General features: G+C 52.7%; 1 protein-coding gene across 1 annotated transcript; it reads left to right on the forward strand.

Moving 5' to 3' along the window:
* The first annotated feature begins 8537 nt into the window (after nt 1-8537).
* LOC127389753 (cis-aconitate decarboxylase-like) lies at nt 8538-13837 on the forward strand. Its single transcript, XM_051630571.1, is given in 6 exon segments — nt 8538-8558; nt 10172-10280; nt 10995-11182; nt 11322-11414; nt 11870-12075; nt 12919-13837. Coding segments are annotated over 6 exon segments (1536 nt in total).
* The last annotated feature ends 3303 nt before the right edge of the window (nt 13838-17140 follow it).

The following is a 17140-nucleotide window of genomic DNA, read 5'->3' on the forward strand; positions in this document are numbered from 1 at the left end:
TTAACTCCCTGCTTCCCTGCCCTTAAGATTTTTGACCTTTAAAACCTCAGTCTGCCAGCAGTTCTTGGATTAAAGATGGCTAATTCCACAGGACCATGGAGATAAGCATTTTGGAGCCAGGTTGGAGCTTGGTAGGTATCCCTGCCCTTTCCCCAAGTTTCCATCATGTTATTCATGAAGGGCAGGACTTGTTTTCAGCTCATGGCTCCCTACAGAAATGAGGTGACTGGGACTTCAAATGGCACTCAGGGATTCAAAAGAAGGACAGTTCCTTGGAAGCTTGAACTCCTCTATGTAAGACCAGTGATCCAGGATGTCTCTCCTGACGAGGAAGCTACACCAGCCTGCAAGGTCTCTTACTGTGAGCAGAGGGGGTCCCATCATCAGGAGATCCTTCCCAAACATGCTGTTGGCAAGTGATGCTGTTGCTCCGTAGAAGCAGATGATGCTGAGGATGCTCAGCATCACAACTGGAAAAAAAAGCAACCACAGAGAGTCAAAGGCAGGAAGGGTAAACGACAAAGTTTTATTCTCTTCTATGTCTCACAGCTTCCCAGCATCTCAGACCGACTTTTGGTTTTCCTTTCCTGCAGCATTTGCACTCCAGCCTATTTGTGGACCCAGGGCTCCATTTCCAGCCTTTCCTACCTGTGCCTTTTTTTTTTCCCCCTGTTAGAAAAGCTTCTACAAAGGTTCTTGCTAAAACACTCCGTGTAACTACCAGTAAAACCCTCACTTGCTGCAAAGCCAGAGCTTCAATGGAGCTGGAGCCACTCACACCAAGTTTGCCCAAAACTCACTTTCAAGCGGCAAAGGGAGGTTCTCCAGCGTGAAGAGCAGGAAACAAATGGTCAAGAGCTCCACTGCAAGGGTCACACAGAGGAGCACCACATTAAAGGAGGAAGCTGTGGGAAGAAATAGAAACACGAGGGACTCACATCAGAGAGTGGCCCATAAAAATGTGTCTGAAGCAGCAGAAGGGACCCTAAATCAACTTAATCCTATTTGTTTAAACGGAGCAGCCCGTGGTCTGACTTCCCTGTGCACGGAGGGGCAGAGGTGCAGCTACAGGCTGTTCAGCCCTCAGCTTTCCAGAGACCTGCTGCCAAGCCCTTCATCTGCCAGGACACTGCTCACATGGAAAACACTCCTCAGGCAGCCAAAGATTCTGATTTACAGCATCTGGACTGGAGGTGACTGTGGACACTTGCCAACAGCTCTGTCCGTCTAACATTTTCACCTTATTTGAACCTTTTATTTTCTTTGAAAAGTTCTTCCCTTGTGAGTGTTTCTTCTAAGCCCAGCTCAGCTCCTGTTACTGACTGTGGGCAAAACATTTCAGTTCTTAATTGATCTTGACAGGGAGAGCTGAGGCTCCGTCACAGAGTGACCACAGATGTGAATGATCTGACCCCAAATACCCCACACTAAACAATCACCTCTGGTACTGAAACTCACCTAAAAGCATCAAGAAAGCATTGAGCACCAAGAAGGCAATAGAACCAGCAGTGAATCCTTCACTGTTCCCTGCACTGAGGCTCACCAGGTGACCTGAAACAGGACAGGGATTGGGTTGTGAGCAAAGCTTGAAGTGCAGTGGAACAGAAGAATGACGTATCTGCAGCTGGAAGGGCTACTCATCCAACCAGCTAAGGGATAATCTACCACACCCAAACCTTTCTGCAATGCAAAGCATTTGAGGTATTAACTGAGCAACTGGGGATGGCTGCCCAAAAAAGCTGATGGTTTTACCTCCAGCTGGTAATAGATAGGCTCTGGCTGGAAACAGTAACAGCTTCTTGCCACTCCTCTGAAGCAATAAGAACCTTGCCCACAGGTGCTCACTTTACTAGGACCTGGTGTGGAGGCTCTAGGAATGTGCTGCCCACCTGGAGCTAAATGAGGCCTTTAAAAGCCCAGCTCATCGCTCTGAGCTCTTCCCTCATGGCTCTGACCAGCTAAGAAGGATTGCTCCAGGCTCCTGAAGGATAGACCCAGAATCTAGAGTCTTTCACTGCCTAAAAAGCATCTCCTGAACTCTTTTTTTCTGAGCTAATAGCCTGGAGATAGTTTGAAGGCTGTCTCATAGTGGTTTAGCAGGGAAATCTTGATGTCTGTTGGAGCTGAAGACACAACCTGGACTCCTGTAGCTGTGAGAGTAGCGAGTGACTGCAGCAATGGCCATTGCTTATGTGAGTACCAGCTCGGTTGTTATCTTTCTACTAGGAGGACAATTGGTAAACCTGGTGTCATTGAATCTCCTGGGAGAAGGAATTCACTTGGAGATCTGATATTTCCTAAAACAACCTTTTTGTTTGTTTGTTTGTTTAAATAAGCAAAGTAACACCCCTGGCCTCACCTTACCTGCAAACCGCAGCCAGGTCCACGCTCCCCAGAAGGCAGCATAGCAGAACGGAAGGATGCAACCAAACCTCCTCCCTCCTTGGACCTGGATCCTGCAGACGTACAGCTGCATGAGGGCTCCTGGGATGAGCACAGAGGGCAGGGAGAGCTGCTGCCTGCTGGGGTCACCCAGACTGCCCTGGACAGCCGAGAGCGCGGCCAGGCCGTTGCAGATGTAGAAGAAGGCATCTGGCACTTCAGCTCTGGTGCCACTGGGGAAATCCTTGGACCTCGTGAAGAAGACTTTGGCAGCCATCAGGGTGGTTTGGAGAGCTGAGCTGGACATAGCCTGGGGACCAACTGGCACCAGAGCCTTCTCCCCGATGGAGTTGATGAGGCTGGCGAAGGTGGCGTACATGGAGAGCGCGGCGCCCAGGCTGCAGGCAGCCCCCAGGAACAGGTGAGCACCTGCCAGTGGGATCTGGGGGATGGAGGCGGTTGTGAGGACAATGAACCAGGCATTTTGCAGCATCTCCAGGGTATCTTTGTGGGTGGACATCAGAAAGAGCATGCAGGCAGTGGCCAGGAAGAACCACCCTCCAAACGTTCCCAGCCTGCTTTCCTGAGTCACAGACAGACCAAGGAAGGTGGTGAGTGTGAACTCTTCCCAAGCCATCACCAGCCAGTAGAGACTGTGGACACCAAGCTTGGTAGTGTAGTAGACATCACCTCTCAGATAACTGTAGAAGCTGGACAGCAGCTGGCAGCTGGAGATGATGGAAATCCACACTGCTCCAACACAGAAGGTCTTCATGTACCCAAAGAAGTAAAAGGCAAAGAAAAAGGCAGAGACAGTGTCGCAGATGTTGCCCAGGGCCATCGGCTCGGCGTACTTGGTGTTCTTCTTCTTTTCTTCCCCAATGGCCTTGGAAGAGCTCTTCTGTGCTGACCCCAGTAGCAGGACGTTGAAGAGAGGATGCCCAAAGCCTGGCAGGACGTAGCGCTGCGTGATGCCCTTGAAGAGGAGAGCCACGGCTCCGTACAGCCCGCACAGCACGATGACAAGCTCCACCACCCCTGACACCACCAGGGCCCACTGGCCGAAGAGAGCCACGGCTTCGAACACCAGGGCCAGAGTGATGGCCCCGAAGGTGAAGGGCATGATGTAGTTCACGGTGGCTGAGCAGAAGGAGAGGATGAAGGAGATGGAGATGTAGGCCACCAGCCCAGCCACTGCGCTCTGGCTGGCAGAGAGGTGGGCTGTGGGCAGGAGGTGGCTGGCACTGGCATTCCCCACAGGCAGGGTTGTGTTCTGCAGGGGGGGGTAGGCAGCCACCAGGATGCGTGTAGCCCCAAAGCTGCTCCACAGAGCAGAGAAGGTGAGGAAGGCTGCACCTCCGAGGTGGTCATACTTGCGGAAGGCAAGAAATCCTGCCAGGAGCTGGACAAAGCCCCCGATCAGGATGAGGTGGACACCTGAGAGAGACATGAAGAGGTCGGGTAGGAAGCAGACCCCAAAAGGCTTAAGGTGCAGGAAGCAGGGCTGCATCTCCAAGCTCTGGGGGATGCCCCACCACAGGTCTCACAGCCCTCGGGTGACCAGCCCCATGGCCTCTGTCTTCCCACCCTTGGGACAAATTTCTCTACTGAGCTTTGGTGTGTGGCCACCAAGCCCCTTGGTACGGTGAGCAGGTCCAGGAGGGGTCTGGATCTACGAAGAGAGGGGAATGGCACACAAAAGGTTTGTACCAGATTCCTGGCAGAGTTGCTGGGGAAAGAGGAGTGGCCATCCTCAGCAGGACACAGACCTCCCCAACACTGGAGAAACCCCACGTCTCCCCACCTGTCCCACCAACGCTGTCCCAAAGAGCTGCGGGGAAAGCTGACCTTCCACCAGCTGCCCCAGCATCACCCACCTGCCAGGATGTCCTCTCCCGGCTGCGGCCTGAGGCCGGTGTGTGCCATGGCCAGGTTCTGCAGGCAGAGGAGGAAGGCGCTGACCACGTTGGCCAGCAGCCCCAGCACGGCCGGCTCGCTGTAGAAGACGGCAGCGAAACCCGCGGCGCTCGCCATGGCCCTTCCAGACAAAACAGGGAGCTGCGGCCGGTGCCCCCACAACCTCCACCTCCTCGGTGTCTAGACCAGCACTGCTCTGGCTCAGGGCACTCAGCCAACCTTCAGAGCCCCGCTCCAAGGAGGGAGAAACTGGTGACAGGCTCAGGTGTTTCCATCGTGCCTCCCCACTGGTGGCTCCAGACAAAGGCTTGATTCAAAGCAGGACTTTAGGTGCCTGCTTTCCGGAGTCCTATCCAGAAAAAACACACACAACCTATTTAGGCTACCAGAATTTCTGGCAAAAACATGTTTAGGTGCCCCAAAGCGCTGCAGGTGGTGGTGATGGTTCCTGCCCTCTCTTCTCCAGGCTGCTGGGGATGGAGAGGAATGAATAGCCCAACACAAACCAACAAACACTCAGACAAAACCCGCAAGGTATTTTTGAGCCATTCCAGGACATTTCTTATCCACTGTTAACAGACAAACAGGCAGGCACAACTCACACATACACAGTCTCCCTTCCAGATGGAATTTTCCAGCTCCATCCCTTTCTTGAAACCCTAATGACTAAATGGTCTATTTTCAAACCCTTCATATTTCTGCCATTAACTCGTCTGTTTGCCGGCAGCCCCCACACTTCCATCCTCTGCACTCCTGGGTACCATGAGCCCAAGCTCTCTGGAGGCTTCTGTTAGGGAACAAAGATGAAAACAAAATAGCAATGTTCTTGTTGTTTTGGTATTTTTAGAACATTTTATGACCTAAAGGAGCTGGAACAGGAGAAAGTGATGTATTCTGTCCTCAGCCATTCCAGAGAGCTGTTTGGAAAGCAAGGGAAGTGGCACTGCTGTTGGTATGGGAAGCAAGGAGGAGTGGAGGGGCACCACCCAAAGCAGAAATAGTTTTGTGAATATTAATGAACCTAAACCCCAGTGCCTGCTCTTAATCACACGGTATCTTGGACAAACCTCAGCAGCCTCTGGGCCCTTTTGTTCCTTTAGAAACCCCATGTTTTCCCTCTCTCCATTTATTCTACAGGAGGTAACTTCCACAGCCATGAAGAACGAAGGAAAAACTGACCCCAAACAGCTCAGAACTGACTCAGCAACTTCAACTCTCATTAAGTGTGGAAAGGGTAAAAACCTTCAAGTGAGCCTTGGCAGGAGGGGGTGGGGGGGCAATGAATTCATTCAGTGATTTGGTTGTGTTAGAGGTTAGAATTCCTTGGTTCAGAAGGAGGAACACACCAAATCTTGTTTAACATCAAGCATCCATATAAACCACTGACTTGGAGAAGGCCCTAAGAAATGAAGCACTCTCAGGAAGAGCTGAGCAGCTACCTGTGCAGTGTGTGACATGGGTGGGTTTTTTTTCTTTTCAAAAATTACATTCAGATATAAATAACACTTGGGTTTAACTGGTTGTACTTGGAGGAGGGCCACCATATTAAGTTCCTCCAGATGTTTTGCTCTGCAGGAGCTCAGACAGTGGCTTTCGAGGCACATGGCAACAAGCCCCTGTTTGTGTGGGTCTCTGGAGGGGAGTGAGGTGGGTTTTCTGGAGGGAGGTGGGCTGGCCAGGGGGCTGGCTTGCAGAGATGCTTTTCCATCTGCCAGGGCTCGCTCTGCCGGTGGTTCCTGTGTCACCAGCTGAACCTGGATGGTTTTGGAGCCTGTGACAGCCAGCGTGGTGGTGGGAAGGCTGGAGAGACACAGCCAGCAGGTAGGACATCCTTCCTAGGGGGTCTGAGAAGGGGGGAAGGAATGCCAGGATCTGCTGTGTCAAGCTATGGAGGTGTAAAGGGAAAGGATGTGACAGGATTTAGACCAAGATATGGGCAAGGGGGAGACTGAAGGATCTTCCCTTGGAAGGAGAAGGTTTTGGGGTTGGGAACAGCTGCAAGTCTACCCACTGCTTGCACCTACCCACTGTGTCCCACCACACACTGCAAACATGGACCCACGGTCCTTGTCCCCAGACCATTCCAGCACCTGGGCACTGCCTCCCCGCTCCGTTTCATGCAGCATGAGGACACACCAAGCAGTGAAGACCCTCCTGCTGCTGTCCTGGAGGCAGCAGCACTAGGGATGCTGTGGGCTGCACCAGGACCTGGAGAAACGAGGTGCTGTGTGACAACACTCAGAGGGGTTTTCAGGTCGAAGTACACCCAAGCCTTGCGTGTCCCTGGGATAAACCCCTTGTCACTGCTGCCACTGTCTGTTTTGTACAGCTGCTAACATGACCTACTCCATGCAACACAGCAAGGAGAGATCTCCCAACAAGCCTTCCCTTTGCCAGCATCTGTGAGCTGAGCTTCCTCAGCTCTGCCCCAGGCAGCAATTTGGGTTGACATTACAGGGCAGAGGAGCAAAGGGGAAGTCCCTTTCTTCCCTGGGGGGATTAGCAGGTCTGTGTACACCCAGGGTACCAGCCAGCACAGCCACTGTCCAGGAAACCACAAGGATGGAGACCTCCCCATGGTGAGGAGGCACCTGGAGACCTGCCAGGCGTTTCAGAGAGCACTTCTACCAAGGGATGGGGCAGCCTGGGCTGATCCTTCCCTTGCACAAACCCTGGGTGCAGTGCAGACAAAGTCACCCCTCACCCACCCTCCTCCCTCTGCTTCCCTTTTCCTGCTCTCCCCTGACCTCCTGCAGCCCAGGGTTTGCAGATGTGGCTTGTGGGGTCCTCTTTCCACCCTGGCTCCTCTCCACCTCTGAGCCATGGCCAGAATGCCAGCTGGGCTCCAGTCTCCTGAGCACCTTTTCCTTGACCTGCTGTCTTGCTCTCAGTAGCTCCCTTCACCACCCTGCCCCCCCACCCCCCAGAAGAGGACGTTCCCCTCAGCACCCTCTTTCCATCCTGCTGTTCCACCTGAGCTTTGCAGACATCACTGTGAGCATCTGCTTTGCCCTCCCATCTGCTGCCTGTGCTGCTTTGCCTTGATGGTTAATGGACATTGGACCATGGCCATTGTCTCCACGGGGAGGCTGGAGCAAGGCTCAGCATGCCATGGGACACAAACACCAAAACGCTGCATTTTCAGGCACTTGCTCCTCAGTGGCATTTTGTGACTCGTTTTCCATCCCACCTTACTAATGATAACCAACGTTCACACAGCCCTGAGGAAACAGCACAACAGCAGGAAGCATGTCAGGAGAAGGAAGCCCAGTGCTTGTTTGGGATAAGCAGGCAGCAAGATTGACAGTGCACAGCAACCCTACACAGCTGGATTCAGTATCCCACCCCAACCCTCCTCTGGTGGGGAACAGCAGGAAGCCACCCGAGAGGTGTTGCTGCAGCCACAGGGATCCAGTGACCTGGGAATTAGCAGCAAATTCAGGCTGGTTTTACAGCAGGGTGTGTCACACCAGGCTGATATTCTGCACAAAATAATATGCAGCATGTTCAACCTCCCCAGGTCTCACTGTTGGACAAAGCAAGGAGCCATGGCATCCCCCCAAAATCTGACCATTCCTTTGGGAATAAAGGGTCGCAGCACCTCCTGGCAGCTCCAGAGCTCCCACCTGCACTACCATTTCGGTGGCCCAGCAGCACTCAGCCCCTGGGGCTGAGGAGCAGAGCTACAGAAACCTCCAGCCCAAGGACAAAGCACTGCACGGATCCAAGGAAAGCATCAAAGAAAAACCACACTTCTCCCTCTGCAGCCTGGATTACCTGGTTTGGTTGCACTTCAGCTCAATGGGAGGATGCTCTTGTCCCTCTCATTTCCTGGTGAGTACCAGTTTTATAGTCCTCCCCGGGAGGAGGAGCCTGGGGCCAGTTGCTTCACCCATTGGCACCTGTGGCATTTTGGAGACAGGAATTTCCTTGAACTTTGTCAGTTATTGTCTAAAACTTTTTTTTTTTTTTTCCAATTTATTTCCTGAAACCAGGGGGGTTTTCCCTTCTGTTCAGCAGAGAAAAAACCACCCCTCCTCATCAATTCCCCCCACCCTCTCGGTCCCAGGAGGCTGATGTCACCACGCTTGAAATTCAGTTGCAAAAAAACCCAACAAAAAAGCAAGTTGCCTTTCAGAAGCAGATATAAACCCCGGGAGCAGAGCACCTTGCAGACACCTCTGCCATCCCTCAAGCAGTGCTGAGCTGGGGATCCAGCAGTGGGAACAGCCACCACCATGGTCTTCTTCACCTTCCAGGTAACTACTATTGCACCTACAAATCCTACCCACCTCCGAGCTTTCCTTTCTCACTCCAAGGAGATAACATTGTTTTCTGGGTGGTTCCTCAACTGGTTGAAATTGTTGGGACATTCAATGGGGACCTGCCCCAATACTAACAAACTCAGCTGGTTTTCACGGACACGTAGCTCATGGTTACTAACCTTTTCCACTCCTGCTCCTTTTTTGCTTCCCAGATGTGTCCTGAACGGTGCCACGTCGGGGTGTGGGGGGGGGATTGTTGTTGTTGGGATGTGCTGAGTGTTTTTTCTCTCCTCCTGTCCTTTCTGAGCTGGTCCTGCTCACAGCCGTGAGAGGACTTCATGGCAGGTCTGAGAAGGCTGTGCTGCCCCTTCTCCTGGACAGCTTTATTTCTTGGCATTCCTGCTGGACTCAGCTTTGGAAAATATTTTTTTCTCCTTTAAATACATAGTTTGTTTTACCTGCTCCTTTGATCTGTGAGTGCCTTAAAATGCCAAGTTAGAGAGACAACCAGTAAAACTGCTCTGAAACAGTCTAAGCAGCTTTGGTGACAAATCCTCTTTCTCTCTCTTTGCTCTAGAAATCCCAGAAGTTCCTGGCGAGCTCCCGGCAAGTTCACAAAACTGCTGCTCATGGTTTGTATCTGGCTGCAGAGCAGCACTTTTAAAGAGCATCCCCAAATAATCATGCTGTGACTTTTAAAAGCCAAAAAAACCCACCCCGAAACAAACAAAAAAGGACTGGGCAAAGGGCACTGAGATCAACTGCTCAAACTCTTGGAAGAAGCAGCAACGCTTTGGGGGCTCTGGTGGTGATTCTTGCCCTAAGGGACCAAGAGAAAAGCAGCAAGTGATAAAAATGCTGGTTGTGACTCTGGTGCCAAAACCAGAAACTTTAACTGATTTAGAACCAGACTTTCCAAATTCTTACTCTTTGGCCATAAATGTAAGATGTTGAGATTGTAGCTGCCGTGGGTTGGCTCAGGTCCTTAACTCCTCTGTTTGTTGCTGCTTCTTCCCTGCGCCCGCCCTCGCCTTTGGCATCACCTGCAGAGGTGCACGGCTCATTCTCCGTGTCTCGCCACGTTCTTCCCCAGCCCTGCATGTCCACAGCTTCTCTGCTGCAGCCAAACTAAGCAGAACTTTGCTGTGCAGCCACTTGGTTGATTGTATATTTGCCTATTAACTTATTTTTAAGTGCATGATACAATCAATGCGATGACTGCTACTGCACGGGCGCTTGAGAGCAAGAGGACTAAGGATGATCCATGCAGATCTGGTCTTGGACAGAGGTGGGGTTTTTTCAGTGTCAGGACAAAACCACCAGAGTCATGAAACATTTTTAACTGTTAAAATAATGTCACTGCCTCCTGAGGTGACAGAGGGTGTTCGATGACTGGAAGGAAGCAATTGGAATTTTTATGGGTGCAGGGTGTGATTGGAGCAGACTTTCCTCCCGCCTCTCCAGCCTGGTTTGACTTCACCCTTTTCCTTCTCCCGAGGGCATCTGTGGATGCTGCCAGAGCTCAAGATGCCCCTCCAAGTAGGCACAGATTGTTTTTTCAGCAGAAGCTTTCCAAAGTGCTGAGTGTTAGGGATTTATTTCTGCAGCAAACCATCTCCCAGAGCCGCTGCAGGGGGGGATTTGTTTCCCTGAGCCCTGGCAGTGATGACATTCTCAGCTGTGTTTACAAGTGGGCTTGAGACTCCCGAGCTCTAGGTGAGTCCAGCTGCATTTGTGAGCAAAGGGTGAGTCAGCCAGGATGACATTTTGGATGAATTCATGCTGCTCAAACTAGGGAACAGCCTTTTTTTCTTTTTTTTCTTTTTTTTTCTTTTTTTTTGTAAATTGGGATGTTTTCTGCTTAAAAAATAAAGCATCATGTGTACCTGCTGGCTTTGATGAGGTTTCCCGTAAGAGGATGAAGCAAAGTGTCTTTGTGTTCCTGCTTCTCTGATAGTTTCACTTGGACATCACTGCCACCTTTGATCTGTGTGCCTGTGTGTGCCCCTCACACCTATAGATGTGTCAATGTATATATATATATATATACACACACATCTTTGCAATCATGCCAGTGCAGCCACACTGGATTTTATGGTTTTCCTACTCTCACGAGCACTCTCAAAATTAGATTATAAATTAGAATGGGTCATTATAATTTTGTGAATTCTAGATTCATCAAAACAAAGCAATTGGCTGCTCTCCCAAGCAGCTGAAGCCACAGGAGGTGACTCTGGGACAGCACAGGGAAGCTGTGGGTCACCTCCCAGGGCCACGGGCAGCCTGGTGTCCCCAGGGACATACTGGGCAGACCCCACAACCTCTCTGCCCTTCAGTAAATTCCACGAGACCAGGGAGTGAAGACCTGTGAGCTGCCAGCACACAGCCCAAGCCTGTCTCTACCCCCTCCCCTCTCTCCTGGCGCTGCAGTGGTGGCCAGGAGCGCTCCAGAGGAGATGGTGACCAGCAGCTTTGCCTCCTTCATCCACGCCGTTCGACCCGAGCACTTGTCCCAGACGGTCCGGCACAGGAGCAAGAGGATGATCCTGGACAGCCTGGGCGTGGGGCTGGTGGGCAGCACCACGCACGTCTTCGACATCGCTCTGCAGTACTGCCGGGTAGGAGCAGCTCCCCGCCCCGACACCACCGCCCCCGAGGCGCCAGCTCGCTGCTGACGTAGGGACCTTCCTCCTGGCAGCAAAAGGGGGTGCCCTGGCATCGCCCCAGGTGCTCACCAGGCCCTCTCTCCCTCCCCAGGAGCTGTACTCCTCGGTGGCGGTGAGCTCGGTGTACGGCAAGCCCGGCCTCAGGCTCTCCCCCACGCTGGCTGCCTTCGCCAACGGGGTTGCGGTAAGGTCTGCCCCTCCAGGAGCAGCTCTGCCTGCTGCTGCCTTCGAGGAGAGCAGTGCTGTGGGCAGCAGGCTGGTGGCTGGGAAGGGGCAAGAAGTCACGGGCTTTGCTGCCACCAAACAGCTGCCATGGGGACCTCTAGGTGACCAGGCAGGTGGTGTTAAGGGGAGACTGAGATGAGATCTTAGGAAGAAGTTCTTCACTCTGAGGGTGGGGAGACCCTGGCCCAGGCTGCCCAGGGAAGCTGTGGCTGCCCCATCCCTGGCAGTGTTGAAGGGCAGATTGGATGGGGCTGGGAGCAGCCTGGGCTGCTGGGAGGTGTCCCTGCCCATGCAGGGGGTTTGGTCTTGAAGGTCCCTTTCAACCCAAAACATTCAATGATTTTATGATTCAAATATCAGCAAGGACCCCCAGCCCCCCTCACCAGCAGGTCCTTATCTCTCTTTCTCTGGCAGACTCACTCCATGGACTTCGATGATACCTGGCACCCCGCTACTCACCCATCAGGGGCTGTTCTGCCAGCTCTTCTGGCAGCTTCCCAGATGCTACCTCCAAGCACCAAACCCAATGGCATGGATTTCCTGCTGGCGTTTAATGTGGGCCTGGAAGTGCAAGGAAGGCTCATGCATTTCTCCACAGAAGCTCACAACATTCCAAAAAGGTAAAGATGCTTTTCTTCAGCAAGCAGGAAGAGAGCTGGTGAATCTGCTAACAGGGTTTCAAAATGTTAGTTTAATTCCAACTGAACTCAGGGTTGGGGTAAAACCCCACTGAGAGCCAAATGCCAGTTCTGCCAGAGCTGATGAGGCACCACGTATCCATTTGGTGACCTCTGGAGATCTTCCCTTAAAAATAAGCATCAAGAGGACCCCTCTGGGTCTGCAGTGTTGTAACCTAGACTAACCAGGCCAAGAGCACAGGACAGGCAGTGGCCCATGGCCATGCAGACACTTCAGTGTGGGCATATTTTCTGCTGTGTCAACCACCAACCACCAGGCAGTGCCCTGGTGTAGTCCAAGAGGTGGCACTGACCAGGAACTCTTGCCCTTGGGCATGTTGGATGAGGCCACCTTGTTTGTCTGGGAGAGAAGTCTGCCTGTTTGGACTCAAGCTGTGCCACCTACTCTTAGGGAATTTAAAATCTGCTTTTTGGAGGTGCTGAGCTCACTCTGTTGTCACCCATGAAGTTTGAAGTAGACATTTAGTTTTCAGGTAGCGAAATTCTGAGTTAGATGAATCCCCCCTGCATGAAAAGCCATGAGGGATTTCCACTGGCTGACCTGGCAGTTCAGGACTTGGAGGGATTTCTGAGCCGTGCAGATGTGGTGCTGAGGGCCATGGGTTAGTGGTGGCCTTGGCAGGGCTGGGTGCACAGTTGGACTGGATGACCTTAAAGGCCTTTTCCAACCAAACGATCCTGTGCTTTCTGCTCCCACGGGCAGGGCAGGTAGGTGAGGTGTGTTGGTGCTCCCAGCGACACTCGTATCTGCCGTCTCCCCTCCAGGTTCCACCCTCCCTCGGTGGTGGGCACCATGGGCAGTGCTGCAGCCACGGCCAAGCTGCTGGCTCTCAGCACAGCCCAGTGCACCCACGCTCTGGGCATCGCCGCCTCGCTGGCAGGGGCACCCATGGCCAACGCTGCCACCCAAGCCAAGCCCTTGCACATCGGGAACGCCACCCGCCTGGGCTTCGAGGCAGCCCTGCTGGCTGCCCGGGGCATGGAGGCCAACCCCTTCATTCTGGATGAGATCCCAGGTTGCTCTGGATTCAGTGCTTTCTACGGTGTCTACCAACCCAAACCACTCTCCACACCAAGCGAGCAGCACGAGTTCCTCTTGGAGAAGCAGGATATCGCTTTCAAGCGATTCCCCGCTCACCTGGGGATGCACTGGGTGGTGGACGCTGCCTTGTCTGTCCGGAACCTCTTCATCAACTATGCAGGGTCCTTCTCTCCCTCTTTGATCCGCACCATCGTGCTGAAGATCCCAGTGTCCAAGTACATCAACCGGCCTTTCCCCAGCTCTGAACACCAGGCCAGACACTCCTTCCAGTTCAACGCCTGCAGTGCCCTGTTGGATGGGGACGTGGGCCTCAGCTCCTTCACTGAGAGCAGCATCCACCGGCAGGAGCTGAGGGAACTGCTGGACAAGGTGGTGGTGGAGCACCCTGAAGATAACGTGGCCAACTTTGACAAGATGTACGGAGAGGTGGCACTGCTCCTGCACAGCGGGGATGTCCTGACAGGCAAATGTGACACTTTCTATGGGCACTGGAGGAAGCCTCTGAGCAAAGAATCACTCCTGAAGAAGTTTCGATCCAATGCCTCTCATGTTCTTCCAGAGGAAAAAATAGAAACCATCATCACTATGGTGGACAACCTGGAGAATCTGTCTGACAGTTCCCAGTTGGCCTGCAGCCTGTGAGGGAACAGCAAGTGGGGTTCTGGTGAGGGGTTTGTCCTGGTGAAACTCTGATTCCTTTCTTCGTTGGTGCTTTACTCTTGATTTCCAATGACAGGGAAGTTCCCACCCCTTGAAGTCAAAGTAGATGCTTTCATACCAGAGGAGCCCGGGAGGCAGGAGAAGTGACTGTGTCAGTAATTAGGACACAGAGCAAATTTCATCTCACGGTTGATGCTGAGAAGCTGAAAGGCCACCACAAATACAAAAATGAATCCCATGGATGCCCATGAGGACCCTGGGATATTGCCTGGAAGCAGTTCCCCAGGAGCAACAGTGTCTGGAGATTTTTAAAAGCTACATTCAAGGCTTTTGGTTTTGTTTTTTTTCTGGGCAGAAAACCTCACCACTTGGTCTGGGAAGGAGAGGAAGTTTCACTGCAAAGTGTGTGTTTTTCTTAGTGCTCTTCTGGGCACTGTTGGGCTGCTCAGTCATGCTGGCCAGCTGCAAAACCTCTCAGCTACCATCAACAGCTCTGCCTGCAGCACTCTCAGGCAGAGAGGGATTTTTTATTTTTTCACTTTTCCAGTAATCCTCCCATTTCCTGAGCACGTGGGAAGGGTTTGTCACTTCTCTGTGTACAAGGGATCATTCAAGGACCCTTGAAACCTGCAGGTCTTTTCTGATGGTCGGTGAGGAGCCCTACATCAGCTCTACACCTACATCCTACACCTCCCCTGAGGTGATTCCTGCCCATCCTTGGGCAGTGGCCCACCATCCCTCCTGCCTTTGCACAGGTCATCCGGGCACCTTCTCAGAGCTGGGTCACCAGAAGTGGTCTATCCACTCTGTGTGGAGGTGGGTTCCTCGGGATGGTGACTTGGGCACATAGGTGCTGTGACTCACACTGGGAAATTCCTGTTTATCTCCCCTGGGAGGAGGGAAAAAGCTTCCTGAGACTTGGCTCTTAACTCATTTTTCCAGCTGAGATGAGCTCAGCTCTTGTGATCCTTCCACCCTCTGAAAGGTTGTCTTACCCCCTCTCCCTCCTGAACAGGGAGGTGGAGAAGGATGTGATCTTCCCCTGTACACTGAACACACCCTGTGAGTGCAGATCCCATTGGCTTCTTGCCAGTGTCATCAGGAGGGAGGAACAGAATCCGTTGCAGAAGAGAGGGTTGTCTTCTGCGAGGGTGACCCAGATGGGACTAGACAGGCAGAAAAAAACATGAGCCACATCCTTTCTAGCTTGCAGAGAACTTCCCAGCCAGAGCAGAACTGTTTGCCTGCCTGTCAATCTGCTCTCTCATACTGTCTGGCATATTCACACTGAACTTTTCTGAATAAAGAACTGAAGTAAATTAATTTTCCGCATCAAGATTTGATGTTACATGATGTAAACCACCCGGTCTTCCAGTGTTCCCATTTCTGTGCCTTCAGCACCCTGCTGCTGTGGTGCCACGTGGCAGTGAAGCTGAGCAGGAGAGGAGGGAACCAGCACCTTTCACCTGGTGCTGCAGGAGCATTAAGAAGAACTTTTCAGCTGGATTTCAGGCTATAATCTGTCCCCAAGCTCCAAAACCCCTTCTAACCACATTCATGTCTTGGCTGTCCCAGCGGATGTGACTCTGGCACCTTTCAGCAGACTATTAGGAAGGGAAGGCCCAGGAAGGGTCCAGCTTTCCCTTGGTTGGGCCCCTTATCAGAGGAAGCAGTAAGTGGCTTTTCCAGAGTGTCGAGGAGCCCAAGGAATACCTGAGATTTTTTTCATTCTTGGTATTTCTCTAAAAGCCAAGGACCCTGAAAGTGCCTCTGGTGTCCCAGCCCACGAAGGTGTCTCACTCATTATTTCCAGTTTCAAAAAGCAAATGTTTCACATCCTTAACTAATTAAGGAGACCCAACCCCCTGGCAGGGGAAGAGAGGCCTGAAAACAGCCAAGGGAAACAAATGACCTGTGACAATTATAGATCAGCTTGTGTGACACTGAGGGCATTCAGTGATTAATATGGTGCCACCGAAGTCCCTAACCTCTCCTCTCAGGGTGAGTAAGAAAGAGCCATTGTCTGTCCCTCTGCTGCTGTTCCAAGACAAATGACACAAAATTAAGAAAAGGAAACATTTTTTCCACAAACATGTTTATGTCAGCAAGCTCAGGGAATGAAAGGACACTTGCAGGGCAGAGCCAGGCAGGATCCGTGTTACTGACCCATCGATATCTCCAGTCTCATGCCAGAAATGAATAAGGGCTCCTTTGGCACAACTGTAGAATCACAGAGTCATGGACTGGTTTGGGATGGAAGGGACCTTCAAGGCTATCTGGTTCCACACCCCCTGCACGGGCAGGGACACCTCCCACCAGCCCAGGCTGCTCCAAGCCCCATCCAACCTGCCCTTCAACACTGCCAGGGATGGGGCAGCCACAGCTTCCCTGGGCACCTTGGGTCTCACCTCCCTCACAGAAACGATGTCTTCCTAATGTCGCTCTCCAGTGAGCATCAGCCTTCTCTGGTGGGCATGAGTGTTCTCCAGTGGACACCAGGCTTCCCGGGGGGACCAGCCCTCCCTGGGGGGCAGGACCCGCGCCGGGGTCCCGTGGCCCTTCAGCTCCCTGGAGCGCGGGGCTGCGCGTCCCGGGGTGCCCCCGCGGGGTCCCCTCCCCGGGGGTCTCTGCACAGCGTGAAGCTCATGAGGTGCCTTTGGCTTTCTGCCGCAGCAGCTCCTGTCTTTAGCTGCCACAAATAGCCAGGTGAGGGCTGGGCTCTTCTTCCAGGTGACAAGCCAAGAGGGCCTGGCCTGGAGCTGCTCCAGGGGAGGGTTAGGTGGGATATCAGGAAGCACTTCCTCACGGAGAGGGTGATCAGACCTTGGGATGGGCTGCCCAGGGAAGTGGTGGAGGCACCATCTCTGGAGGTGCTCAAGGAAAGGCTGGAGGTGGCACTTAGTGCCATGGTCTGGAGATGTGGGGGTGTTGGTCCTAGGCTGGACTGGATGGCAATGAAGGCTAGGAGCACTCAGGTGCTCAGTGTAATGGTCCAGGCAGCTGTGAACCGAGCTGAGTGGAGAGCAGACAGGTTGTCTTTTGGCCTGCAGGTGGCACAAGTACAGAAGCAATAAGCTCTCCTCTCTGAAGGGCCTCTTTTCTCTGGTGGGACCTGAGCACGTCACAGCCCATGACCAGGGCCAGTTCTGGAGGACCAGCTGGGTAACCTCGCTGAGAGTTGATGTCACCAAGTTGCTGAGCTCTCAATGTACAAAATCCTGTGTGCACCAAACATGCATGATCCTCCCCTCCACCTCCCTCTGGTGTCCTCCCAACCTTCTTCAC

This window comes from Apus apus, chromosome 12 (genome assembly GCF_020740795.1).
Source record: "Apus apus isolate bApuApu2 chromosome 12, bApuApu2.pri.cur, whole genome shotgun sequence".
Classification (NCBI taxonomy): domain Eukaryota; kingdom Metazoa; phylum Chordata; class Aves; order Apodiformes; family Apodidae; genus Apus; species Apus apus.